Here is a 14,085-nt window from a genome sequence, read left to right as displayed (position 1 = left end):
GAAAACAAACATTTCCATTCTTACCTTTGATGGTCTCCATTCCCAACTATCACCTATCTGTTGTGAATGTTTAATGAATTCTGCACAATGACGTTGGAATGTTTTTTCTCCAATGAACTCATCTTCTTCCATGTTAAATGATAACTGCAATATAAAAACTAAGTATTAGCATCAACTTTAGAATTATATTGAAAGGAATTCTGCCAATTGATTTATTTCTGTCAATAAACCAAAATTTGGGATGTAGAATGGCCTCAAGGCCACTAAAAAATGGTTTTGGCCAGGCGTTGTGGCTCACACCTGTAATCCCAGCAATTTGGGAGGCCAAAGCAGGAGGACAGCTTGAACCCAGGAGTTCGAGACCAGCCTGGTCAACACAGCAAGACTCTGTCTATATACAAACTAAAAAACAGTTAGCCAGGCATAGTGGTGTGTACCTGTCATCTCATCTACTCAGGAGGCTGAGGCAGGAGGATCACTTGAGACCAGGAGTTCAAGACTGCAGTTAGCTACGATCATGCCACTCTACTCCAGCCTGGGTGACAGAGTGAGACCCCATCTCAAAAAAAATAAAAAAGTGTTTTTGTTTTTTCTATCTTTCTCACCTATCCCCATTTTTTTGTTGTTTTTATTTCTGTTGTTATTGTTATTGTTGTTTTTGAGATGAAGACTCGCTCTGTCATCCAGCCTGGAGTGCAATGGCATGATCCCGGCTCACTGCAACCTTCGCCTCCCAGGTTCAAGTGATTGTCCCACCTCAGCCTCTCAAGGAGCCGGGATTACAGTTGCAAGCCACCACGCTGGCTAATTTTTGTATTCTTAGTAAAGACAGGGTTTCACCATGTTGGCCAGGCTGGTCCTAAACTCCTGACCTCAAGTGATCCACCAGCCTCAGCTTGCCAGAGTGCTGAGATTACAGGCATGAGCCACAGTGCCCAGCTTGTTTTTGTTTTTACATTCCTGTTTCTATATCTTTGGTGCTTAGCATAGTAAACACTCTAGATGCCTTTGTTCAACTGAATTAAAATCATAAACTGCAAGGATTTTAAACCCGTTTGGCTCCAAGGCCAATGATCTGTCTATACTAGATAATTCCTAAACAAGTGTCATTTCTGATTATTCAAATTTAGTATAATCTATGTAAGAGTTTGTTCATTCATCCAACAAATACATAGTGAATATCTATTAAGTAGCAGGCACGGTGCATAAGTAAAGGTTAGGTATACAAAAATGAAAAAATATATAGTCCTTGCCGTGTAAGAGCTCATATTCTAACAAAGGGAGATAAAAACACAAATAATTACAGTAGAAACTCTCTTATCCAACCTCCATCTAACCAACTTGCCAGATTAATCGACACTGACATGTCTACAGCATGCTGATCATGAAGCACCTCTGCTCCCAACAGTTACCTGTGTGTCCACAAACCTTATTCTCCTATCATAAATATATACTGCAATTAAATGTTAAACAAACCAAAACATAAAAGTAAAAAAGAGGGCCGGGCACGGTGGCTTACCCAGCACTTTGGGAGGCTGAGGCGGGCGGATTACGAGGTCAGGAGATCCAGACCATCCTGGCCAACACGGTGAAACCCCGACTCTACTAAAAATACAAAAAATTAGCCAGGCATGGCCAGGCATGGCCAGGCGCGGCCAGGCGCGGTGGCTCACGCCTGTAATCCCAGCACTTTGGGGAAGCCGAGGCAGACGGATCACAAGGTCAGGAGATGGAGACCAACCTGGCTAACACAGTGAAACCCTGTCTCTACTAAAAAATACAAAAAATTAGCCAGGCGTGGTGGCGGGCGCCTGTAGTCCCAGCTACTCGGGAGGCTGAGGCAGGAGAATGGCGGGAACCCAGGAGGCGGAGCTTGCAGTGAGCCGAGATTGCGCCACTGCACTCCAGCCTGGGCGACAGAGCGACACTCCGTCTCAAAAAAAAAGTAAAAAAGACAACTGTTATTTCTATAACCAAATGCCTTGGAAAGACTCGATAAAAGTGAGTCTCTCTAAGAAAAATAAACTGCTGTTGAACTAGGTATGGACAACACAACTGAAAAGATTGGTGAGGGACAGGGGAGAGAAAAGATTCCAAGCTTTCTGCCTTTAGGTGGTGGTGTACTGAGTAAGACAGAGGTCTCTGGAGGAAGAGCAGGTTTGGGAAGAGAGTTGGGTTTAATTTGGCCATACTGAGTTTGAATTTGAAATGCCCGTGGAATGTCCAAGTAAAGGGGTCTAGCAGGCATTTTGAGGTGTGCCTTGAACTCAGAAGGAAAGAGAAACACAGGCTGGAAATACCGATTCTATATCAACATTACATAGATGGTAACAGAACCCATTTCATCAATCAGAGAGAATGCAAAACTAGACTAGCAAGAGAAGACTGATATGGTGTAGCCAGAGGAAATTTTTCCAACTGTATGATTATCCTGACATATACTGAAAGATACTAAATCAAAGAAAAATTAACTTTCATTCATAAAGAACACTAATATACTTAGTAATATTTTTAAAACTCCAACAAACTCTTACTTAGTAACAAAACTGAACAAAGTAGCCTAAGCCCTCCAGTTACTTGAGGTTTACTGAAGTATTGAAAATACTTAAACATAAAATTTCATTCAATAGCCATAGATTATCTAATTAACAGCACTGTGCTACAAGCAAGATGACTGAACATCAAAACACTAATTGATATTTGGTTGAATACTTTTAAAATTATCTAAGGACTAGGCTTTGCTGAAGGATGCTACATACAATAATACAAACACTTAGGGCTTGATTACAAAATTAGGAAGTATGGTATATTAAAAAGATATCCATCTCAACTCGATTCATCATAATGTACCATAATGAAATATCATGGAATAATTATTGTTTTTTTGCTCAAGCAAGAATATTTCAACTCAAAAATGTAAATATAATTCAATCAACATTTTTATACATAGTTTTCAAATTGTAATACTTTCTGGTCCTCTACCAAATTCATAAACTAGTAGAGGCAGAAATTTGAATCTCAGAACTTCCTATAAGATGGATGAAAATATGGCAAAAAATGGAAATAACCACAACTGTGGCTTATTAAGCAACAATGGCAAGAATAATCCTTATTTTGCAAATGAAAAATCTTAGATATGTGAACTGCCTATGTTTCCAGACTTAAGTTATCTTAAACTAAATTCAGACGACAGGTGACAACAGTCACTCAAGTGAACTCTCAGTAAAAAGATGAATTTCAATTCTCATCTCATCCTAAACAATGAATCTCTCATTTCTAGTTGTAAGGAAATTAGAAATGAGTCAGTGCTCCTCGTGTCATAAAGTGTAAGTTGTTTTGTTTTGTTTTTTGGAGATGGAATCGCCCAGGCAGTGGCATGATCTCGGTTCACTACAACCTCCGCCTCCCAAGTTCAAGCGATTCTCCTGACTCAGCCTCCCAAGTAGCTGGGACTACAGGCGCACGCCACCACACCAGGCTGAATTTTTTGTATTTTAGTAGAGATGGGGTTTCACTGTGTTGCCCAGGCTGGTTTTGAACTCCTGAGCTCAGGCAATCCACCCACCTCCCCACCTCGGCCTCCCAAAGTACTAGGATTATAGGCGTGAGCCATCACACCTGGCATAAGTTGTTAATACATCCATTTTGCTTGAGTCTTACTCTGGCTGAAGAGTTGTGTTGTTTTGTTTTTGTTTTTGTTTTGTAACATTCAATCAAAACCTTTTTCTAACTGCTTTAGCAGAGACTAAAGATTGGAAAAATAGAATAATTTTCTATTTTTCCAAGTGAGGGTAGTCTTTCCAAACTGTAAGTTAGACCTTAGACTAGAAGCATAGAAGAAGCTTATTCTGCTGCTGTTCAAATATACCTTTCCAGAAAAGCAGCCTTAGTGAATTCTAACACTGTATATAATCATTGTTTAAATGATCCTTTTTAATTGAAAACAACTTTTTCACTACCACTCTCCATATTGTTTAATGTGATTTTTAATCTAATGTGTGTGGAACTAATTCTTTGTTATTGTTTTAGTTGGAGATGTTGATTTGATGAATCTATAAATCAATGTACATCAAAGTCATAATAGGACTAAAACACTATAAGAAATATAACTAAATTTCCCGGAACTTAAGATCATTTACAAAAATGTGATTACCACAGAACATGCTATGCATACATTTAAACATTAAAAATCTTTTTGACTAATAAAGTAGGCAATTTCCTGAATACGTGTCCCTCCTAGCAACAATTCCACATTATTTATGACTCTAAGTGTAGACTCTTTTTTGAAAAACATGCAATATCAGCTAGGAGAGTTAAACATCAACCCACTACTTTTATGGCACTTTGGCTTGAATTGATTTAGATTAATTTAATCACTTACCTAGCAAGGTCCTTAGGCAGTGGTCCTCAAATTTTAGACAGCAAGGAAGCACCCACAGTGCAAATTCAAATGCGGAATCCTTCGCCTTGGCCAGAAAAATAACCTGATTCTGAAGACCCAAAATAATTACTTTTAATTAGCACCTGGGATACTTTCAAAGGGAATCATGCTAAAAGATTAGCATGATCCCTAGACAAAAGATGAATCACTTTGACAGGGCTGGTAAAAGACCTGGATTTCAAGACATTTGGCAGCCTGGGTGGGACACAGAAGGCATGGCCCTGGGCAATCCAATAAAATAGCACAGAGACACATCAGAAGAGAAGTCGGATCAGTCCTGACAACAGATGACCAGCAGGGCTCAATTCTCCCTCCTTGCCTTCCCATTGGAATACATATTCCAAATCAAAGTTTAAATGAGAGGCAACACTGTACCTGGCTGGAAATGAGGAATCTCTGTTGGTAGCTGAGGCTTGCTCTGACCTCTCTATCACTAGGTCAGGGGGAAGAGGGTCATTTCACTCTCTCCCATTCCCTTCAGAGAAACAGATCCTGAGTTGCCCCTCCCCTCCTGGTTTCTAGCCCCACTGGTAATTCTCTTTCAAGGCAGTTCTCTCCCAGTAGTGCAGTGTGCATGGCCAGATGTGGAAGGTAAAGCCCTGAGGTGCACTGAGTACTGTGCAGCGAGCGACAGGTGGCTGCAGGAACAGAATGAGCTCTCAGAATAGTAGTCTCACCACTAACACCCCAAAAAACTAAAAAAAAAAAACTATAAATTATTTCAAATCACACAAAAACACTCCCCTCATTATAGTTACAGGACCGAAAGATTCAACACTAGGAAAGGAAGACCTCTCCTGAGCATAGAAAATAATCCATCCTTCATAAATTGGTTGTACCCATTCATCTGCTTTCCAAGCTAACATAAAGAGGAAGATTCCTCCAGCTTCTTAGTGAGAGAGACGAAGGAACACTTGGTCACTCTGACCAGTCAACATGCCCCTCTTTTGTCAAGCTAAGTAAACCAAAAACATTAATAACAACACAAGACCTTTAAGAAGCTCTTGCATAAGAAAAGAGGGGAACTACCATAAACAGGAAGAGGGAAAGCTTGCTCCTGTAATGGACTTACACTAGGAATATGGAAATCAAACTGAGGAATTATCTACTCTATGTTCCCAATTTTAAAAAGAAAAAGAGAAAGGGAAAGACCTCTAAAAGCAAGAGATGAGGAAGGAAAAACAGCTGAGATTAAAAAGGAAACTGGATAAGAAAAAACTGGAAGGAAATTCAAACATGTAACAGTAGAGATATAAATTCTACATTCAAGGCAACAGAGAGACGTATAGAAGCTGGAAAAAAATCACATTCGTGTTTCAGTGTGTAAGCACATAAGATCCTCTCCAAACACACAAAAGAAAAAAGACCATGATGAAAACAATGCATATTGTTTGATGGAAGGACAAAGAACACAGGTCCAACCTACAAATAACTGGAATTTCTGAACTACAATCATAAGCAAATGTACAACTGAAAAACTGTTCCAAGATGGAAAAAAAAAAAGATTTAAAATATTTACCTATAAATTGAAATAATTCACCATGTTTCTAAAAAAAACAAAGCTGCTGGAAAGAAACTTATGCCTAAACATAGCCTACAGGAATATCTTAATTTAAAGACTAGAAAGAAAAAAGGATGCAGGCAAAAAAAAAAAAAGGTTTACCTACAATTAACAAAAATCAGGGTAGCCTCTGCCATCTTCACCCACTGCAACGAATGCCAGATGATAGAGCAATGTCTCCAATGTCTGGGGATTTGATTTACACTTTGTATCTTAGCATCTATAACAGATAGGCAAACAGTAAACATTTTTTTTTTGAGACGGAGTCTCACTCTGTCGCCCAGGCTGGAGTGCAGTGGTGCTATCTTGGCTCACTGCAAGCTCTGCCTCCCGGGTTCACGCCATTCTCCTGCCTCAGTCTCCCGAGTAGCTGGGACTACAGGGGCCCGCCACCACGCCCAGCTAATTTTCTGTATTTTTTAGTAGAGACGGGGTTTCACCGTGTTAGCCAGGATGGTCTCGATCTCCTGACCTCGTGATCTGCCCATCTCGGCCTCCGGAAGTGCTGGGATTACAAGTGTGAGCCACCGCGCCCAGCCAGTAAACATTTTTTTTTAAGTTGTAAATGAATAAAAGAAAAATTCAGATCAGGCACAATGGCTCATGCCTGTAATCCCAGCACTTTGGGAGGCTGAGACAGGAGAATCACCTGAAGTCAGGAGTTCAAGACCAGCCTGGCTAAGATGGCGAAATCCCTTCTGTACTAAAAATACAAAAATTTGCCAGGTGCAGTGGTGTGCACCTGTAGTCCCAGCTACTCCAGAGGCTGAGGCAGGAGAATCGCTTAAATCCAGGAGGCGAAAGTTGCAGTGAGCTAAGATTGTGCCACTGCACTCCAGCCTGGGCGACAAAGCGAGACTCCATCTTAAAAAAAAAAAAAAAAAAATTCAAAAATTTGAATGGACTTATTCTATATATCTCTTCTCATTTATAGTACCCTTCTTCAACTTTCAGGCCTATTCACTTCTTGGACCCTTTCTTACACAAACTGATGTATACTTTGCAAGGCCGAGGTAGGAGGATCACTTGAGGCTAGGAATTCAAGGTTGCAGTGAGCTATCACCGTGACACTGCCCTTTAGCCTGGGAGACAGCAAGATCCTGTCTCTAAAACAAACAAACAACAACAACAACAACAAAAAACCACAGATCTATATGACATCCAGTCTTTCTGATACCAGTATCATTATTTTTATTAAAAGATAATTTTTTAATAAAACTCTGCAAGCACATAAGAAAAACTGTTCCACCACTGATGACAATTTGAGCTGATCCACAGCTCAAACTCTCTTGCTGCCTTTGAACAGTGGGTAGTAGGACTAGTACAACAAACTCTAGTCAGTACATATGCCAAGTATCCCAGAATTAGGAAATAAGGAGATAATGGGGTATCCTTGGCCAAAAGTATCCAAAAAATAAGAAGAGACAGAAAGGAGCAGTGGCTCATGCCTGTAATCCCAGCATTTTGGGAGGCCAAGGTGGATGGATCACCTGAGGTCAGGAGTTTGAGACCAGCCTGACCAACATGGTGAAACCCCATCTCTACTAAAAATACAAAAATTAGCTGGGCGTGGTGGCAGGCGCATGTAATCCCAGCTACTTGGGAGGCTGAGGCAGGAGAATCGCTTGAACCTGGGAGGCAGAGGTTGCAATGAGCTGAGATCATGCCATTGCACTCCAGCTTGGGTGACAGAGCAAGACTCCGCCTCAAAAAAAAAAAAAAAGACCAACACAATATCAGAAGCTACAGAATCAGTGCCAGTCTGAATACAGATTACAGAGCAAAGTGTCTTTAAAATATACTACCAAGTGCCATATTTTTATTTTGGAAAATAAAAAAAGGAAATGGTTGGGCATTTTTGTAATGAAAGGCAATATTTCCCTTTAAATTTTTCTTCTTGCAAAAGTCTTTGTTCAGAGATGAGACTAATGTGCCTTCTATATCCACAAGTTTTTCATTCATTCACTCAGTACCTACAATACCCTAGTGCTTGCTGTGAGTGTCCTCCTAGAAAAGAATGTCAAACTTCCTGGCAAAACTGGGGAAGACTCCAAAACTTGGAGTTCTGAACACATGAACTCAATTCTTGAAAAAATGAATTTTGAAATCTGAGTAAGGGCCAACCAGTGGAGACAAAGTCACTCCAAAAAGATGGAGGAGCTCCTGCAAAGACATGGTCTGAAAAGAATGCAAGGTTTAAAAATAAAACAAATGGCAGTGGATGGAGCATAGCTCGGGTGGAGAAGAGTATGGGCAAATAAGGTCTAATGGTTCCCAACTTTATGGGGAACCCACTCTTCAAGGGGCTGCTTGGAAATAAACGGGATCATATTGGATTGTCAAAAAGAAGTTAGAGTTTGCCATTGCCATTTAGTGCTGAGGGATCAGGTAAAATAAACATCCTACAATGTGCAGGACAATCCCACACAGTGAAGAGTTGTCTGTAAAAATGCCAGTAGAACTCCCTTTGAGAAATACTGGGAAGTAGGTAAGGAATTAACAAAGTCTAGAGAATTTAACTCTAGGGCCTCAGCATATCCTTTAAAATCTGCGATCACAATCTCCATTTCACTCACCAAATATTTACTAGGTGCTAAAAGATAAACTAAGGCACATTAAAATTTTAAAGAATTTATTTGAGGTCAGCCACAGTAATCCTAGCACTTTGGGAGGACAAGGCAGGTGGATTGCCTGAGCTCAGGAACTCAATACCAGCCTGGGCAAATGGTGAGATCCCGCCTCTACAAAAAATACAAAAATTAGCCTGGCATAGTGGTGCATGCCTGTAGTTCCAGCTACTTGGGAGGCTGAGGTGGGAGGATAGCCGGAGCCCAGGAAATCGAGGCTGCAGTGAGCCATAATTGCACTACTGCCCTCCAGCCTGGGCGACACAACAAGATACTGTTTAAAAAAACAAAAACAAGAAAATGTTTATTTAAGCAGACAATGGTTAACCCATTTATGCCGGAGGTTGCAAATTTTTTTTGTGAAATTTCAGACCTTGGCAATGACCTTGAGCAGGATATAAATAACTCCCACAAGCTTAGCGTTCCGATAATGGAACACTAGGCATATTAATGAACTGGTCAGCTCCAGAATGCAAGCAATATGGGGCTGCACCAAAAGGACACAGTTAGAAGGCCTTTGAAGAGTGAATGGCAGAAGCAAGGCCAAGAAAATCTGTGATTGGTCAAAGTGGAGTAGCCTTACTTGGATCATTCCTGTAAAAGTCAGTGGTTAGAGGTTAGTTGATGGTTTCTGATTGGCTAAGCTAAAGTTTCATTTTCCTGGAACACGACCATTTACACTGAGTTGGGTGTAAGTCTGTTTATGTAGGAACCCAGGGCACTGGAGCTTCCTCAGGCAATGGCCTCCCAATTAATTATTTTAACACAGGAAGCTGTTTTTGCTGGGCAATAAATATGTTTCCTTCTTTCCTTTGACCATCATGAAGCTTGGAACTTTGTGGCCTACCTTTAATAACTGTACAACAGGCCAGGCACAGTGGCTCACGCCTGTAATCCCAGCACTTTGGGAGGCCGAGGCGGGAGGATAACGAGGTCAGGAGATCAAGACCATCCTGGCTAACACGGTGAAACCCCATCTCTACTAAAAATACAAAAAAAAAAAAAAATTAGGCAAGCGAGGTGGCGGGCGCCTGTACTCCCAGCTACTCGGGAGGCAGAGGCAGGAGAATGGCGTGAACCCAGGGGCCGGAGCCTGCAGTGAGCCGAGATTACGCCACTGTACTCCAGCCTGGGCGACAGAGCGAGACTCTGTCTCAAAAAAAAAAAAATAAATAAATAAATAACTGTACAACAGTCACAGTATATTTTCAGTATAACTCACCCCAATCACATCTTTCTATTCAAGCTTCATATTTTTATGATCTTGATTTCTCTTTATTTTGTATGTTATTATATATTATATAGTTTATAAGCTACCTCAAATACTTTTGGAACAAAATTGAGTTTAAATTTAAAACTCTAAGCTACAAAAGTACAATGAAAAAACAAAAAAGAAAAAGAAAACTAGATAGTAAGATGGGAAGAAAAAAATATTACACTGAGCCCCCAGATCATCCTGAGAGGTTTGAGACACTTTTTTTTTTTGAGAGCGGGGTCTCACTATGTCACCCAGGTTGGAGGGCAGTGCTACCATCTCAGCTGACCGCAACCTCCACCTCCCAGGCTCAAGCAATCCTCCAACCTCAGTGTCTTCAGTAGCTGGGACCACATGTGTGCACCACCATGCACAGCTAATTTTTTGTATTTTTTATAGAGACAGGGTTTTGCAATGTTGCCAAGGCTGGTCTCAAACTCCTCAGCTCAGGCAATTTGCCTGCCTCAGCCTCCCAAAGTGCTGAGATCACAGGCATGAACCACTGCACCTAGCCTTGGTTTAAGAGACTTTCAAAAAGAAGTATAATACAGTCTTTGCCTTCAATAGTTTGTAATCAAATTTTTTTTTATTTTTCAGAATACACATTCTTCTCAAAGTAATCAAATTTTTAAGTAAAGATTCACATTGAAAAGAACATCAGATAATAATGGATAACAAAAAACAGTGATAAATTGTACAACCACTGTTTAAAGAATAAGTATGGATTAAAATAATTAAAATCGCATATATTACTATGTATTAAGAACTGGTAACAAATCATCAGAGCAACTTTTTGAGGTAAATTACTAGCATTTTCTTTATTTTATAGATAAAGAAATTGAGACAGAGAGGGTAACTTGTCCAAGGTAACACAGCTGTTAAGTGTAGTAATTTGACCTAAGGAAGTCTGGAACCAGAGCCTGTGCCCTACAGGAGTTAGATTTCAGTTAATCCTTGAATTATAGGAGGATATAGAAAGAAAGAAATAGAAGGGATGGGGCAGTGGCAGTGAACCTTGGAACAGACTGAAATGCGGTAGACCAGTAAGGAACCTGAATGGAGAGTACAGATTGAGGGATATTGAGAATCTGGGGACAGGGTGCAGGAAGTTTACAGTCCTAAAACTCAAAAGGAAGCTTGGAGACGTAGCTCTCGCCTTTAGTCCTCACTACTCAGGAAGCTGAGGCAGGAGGGCTGCTTGAGCCAGGAGTCAAGGCTGTGTAGTGCCTTCTAATTGTGCCTCTAAATAGCCACTGCACTCCAGCCTGGGCAACTTAGAGACCCCACTTCTTAAAAAACCAAAAGAAGAAACCAAAAAACCCAAAGGAGATTCCATTTAAAACAACTGGCAATAGGCAACCATTGTAGGTTCTTGAGCTCAAAAGAGATGATAAAAAGGTTTTCTCGGAAAGATGTTACATGACAGTGATATGAAATAACCCTAGCTATTTCATAGCTTTGAACCCTAGTAATAGTTCAAAGCTAAACTATTACTAAGCCCTCTTCCTGGATCCTATAAACCTATGTGATCAGGTAAGCACATTAGAGAAGTCTTGTCTCTGCAGTTTTCAGCAACCATTCCCTAATTAAGATTCCTTCAGGTACAGCTTATTCTCCTATTCTCCATTCCCCAACTTTCTAATTGCTTTATTATACTCAGGCTGCTTGTCCCCTGAAAACATCTGTTTTCAATAGATAATCACCAAATGATCTCCATGGCTTTTTTTTTTCTTAAGGTTCCCTGATTATATATATGATTTAAATACAACATCCTGGGTCCCAAACACATCTCTAGGTTTCAAAGATAATAATCAAATCAAGCCCATCTTAAGAAATCTTCTGTAAGCTTTACTCTCCTTGTTTTTCCTAAAGGGCTGCTTTACCTTTCTCAGAAATGTATTAGGCATCAAGAATTACTGTCGACATACAGTTTGTCACAAAACATCATACATAACTTGAATGGCCCATCATGTAGCAAAATCTCAGTTAACCTTATCCTAAATAAAACAGGAGACGGGAATCTTTTAACACTCCACATTCAAATGTATGCAATTTAGAACTACTGTGTCCACTAATTTCTTCAATTTAAAATATCAATAACAATTTTTAAACTCTGCAATTTGCAAGATTTTAATTTTAATTTCTCAATACTCAGGATTTATTTTTTGGTCAAGGTTCTGTAACATTTCCTCTGGTCACTGTTTAACCCTTCGGAAGCAATGAGAAAGGATTCCACTTGGAGTCCTAAGATGTATTTGAGTACCACACAGGGCCTATGTCCTCCCATCCTGAGAAGCATAAACTTGTTTTTGCCACTAGAGACCATTGTCCAATAACAAAAGTTATAAATATGACTCAAAATGAATCTGTGACAAAGATTTATTAAACTCACAATGGAACAAGCTGAATGGCTTAGTGTGCTCAAAAGCATTTCAGGAACTGAGCACAAACACTGAAGAAAGGATGGTAAATTTGATAGGCTAGACAGAAAAATGGTTAATATTGGCCGGGCGCGGTGGCTGACGCCTGTAATCCCAGCACTTTGGGAGGCCGAAGCAGGCGGATCACAAGATCAGGAGTTCCGGACCAGCCTGGCCAATATGGTGAAACCTCGTCTCTACTAAACTTACAAAAATTAGCTGAGCGTGGTGGTGGGCACCTGTAGTCCCAGCAACTCGGGAGGCTGAGGCAGGAGAATTGCTTGAACCTGAGAGGCAGAGGTTGCAGTGAGCCGAGATCGTGCCACTGCACTCCAGCCTGGGCGACAGAGCAAGACTCTGTCTCAAAAAAAAGAAAAGAAAAATGGTTAATATCCTACAAGGCAATAAAACTACAACCTTTAGGAGTACTGTATTTTTTTCTCTCCCACTCAGAAATAATTTGCATCTCCATTAATGAAAAAGATAACCACAAAGCCTAGGCCCTAATCAATATCATCATGCCAAACAAAATATAGTCCCTTAGACATCTAAATCATCTTCAGGTGGGCCTGTTAAACAGGCTCCATTTTGACTCTGGAAAAAACATGCTGTCCTTTTGCCTTATTTCCAATACTTTTGTAATTTTTACCGCCACTAAAACTTTCTATAAATCAGTCAACTATTTATTCCTTTATCGTTCTCCCGCCCTCCCCGCCAGTTCTTGATTTTATAGGTTTTTTGGGAGGTTTAAAAAAAAAAGAAAAACCTGTTGGCTCTAAATATCAAGTTATTCCTCCTGATACTTAATCTGAAACTTCAAATTAAGTTGGACTCAGCCACTGGAAGCCCCAATAATTTAATACTGTTTCAACCAAAGATTTGCTATCAGTATGTAGATTTTAAACACAAGGTAGTTACTACCCACTTCGAAGGTGCTTTGGGTACTGGGCCAGGAGTGCTGGTGACACCGTGTGCGCGACGGGGACCGGGTCCCCGAGGAGGGAGTGTCCTCGCCCTTCCCCGCTCGCGGCGGCCAGCACAGGCCTGCAGTTCGCCGGCGGGGACCCGCTTCCCCGGCCTTTTGTTCAGGACTGGGCTGTTTCCCGCCTGCCCGCGCGTGCCCTTCTTCCCTGTCCTAGGAGTGGGGCGAGGACCGTGTAGGAGGCAGAGCCGGGAGGTGGCAACCGGCAAGGGCTGTGGGGAATACTCACCCCGCTCCGCTCGGCCCCTGACCCCGCAGCCCAGCCCGGCGAGGGCGGGGCGACGGGGCCAGGGGGAGGAGAGTCGGGGAGAGGGACCCAGCGCCCTGCGAGGCCACTGCCGCGCCGGAGACCCTACGGAGCTGAATGATGGGACTACGGGGGGCCTCGAGAGCGGAGGAAGAGCGGAGCCAGCGCACCCAGAGGCCAACCAGAAGTGGCCGTAGCCTCCTTCAGTCAGGTCCGCCAGCGGCCGAGTCGGAGCATGCGCATTGCGCCTTCCCGCGCCGTGGGGGCCGCCTAGCGCAGACCGGTGACGTGATCGGCCGCGCGCTCTGGGCAGGGGCGGGGCTGGGACCCAGGCCGGGACTGGGAGCCGGTGGAGAGGAGGGAAGCGAGACCTCCCCGCCGCCCGCTACCACCCCCGCCAAGGCCCCGCCCCTCGCTTGGCCTGCAGCTCTCAGCCTCCAACCCAACGCAGGCTGTGCCCTCCGCGGAGCACAAAGGCGGCACGTTGAGTGGGGAGCGGGTTACTAGCATCCCCCTAAGAGGTTGGAGAGCCATGCCAGCATGCTTACGCTA

General features: G+C 42.1%; 1 protein-coding gene across 10 annotated transcripts in view; it reads right to left on the bottom strand.

The window, feature by feature from the left end:
* The window catches only part of ATG10 (autophagy related 10), a 291,958-nt gene extending 278,179 nt beyond the window's left edge, over positions 1 to 13,779 (bottom strand). For 2 of the 10 annotated variants that reach the window (XR_008525345.2, XM_063724173.1), the window contains exons 1-3: positions 13,516 to 13,772; positions 4,382 to 4,490; positions 25 to 144 (exon numbers count right to left, since the gene is read on the bottom strand). Coding sequence is in view for 9 of the 10 variants with exons in the window: in XM_063724173.1 (XP_063580243.1) it covers positions 25 to 132 (108 nt within the window). In the remaining variant the exon portion in view is untranslated. Of the gene's footprint in view, positions 1 to 24; positions 145 to 4,381; positions 4,491 to 4,816; positions 5,900 to 6,108; positions 6,223 to 12,514; positions 12,662 to 13,229 lie in introns of those variants that run through there. The other 8 variants (XM_063724174.1, XM_063724175.1, XM_054555706.2 and 5 more) reach the window with 8 other exon arrangements.
* Positions 13,780 to 14,085: the final 306 nt, after the last annotated feature.

The sequence above is a fragment of the Pongo abelii genome, chromosome 4, assembly GCF_028885655.2.
Source record: "Pongo abelii isolate AG06213 chromosome 4, NHGRI_mPonAbe1-v2.0_pri, whole genome shotgun sequence".
Taxonomy (NCBI): domain Eukaryota; kingdom Metazoa; phylum Chordata; class Mammalia; order Primates; family Hominidae; genus Pongo; species Pongo abelii.
Note: the sequence above shows the minus strand (reverse complement) of the source record. Positions and strands in the feature narration are given on the sequence as shown.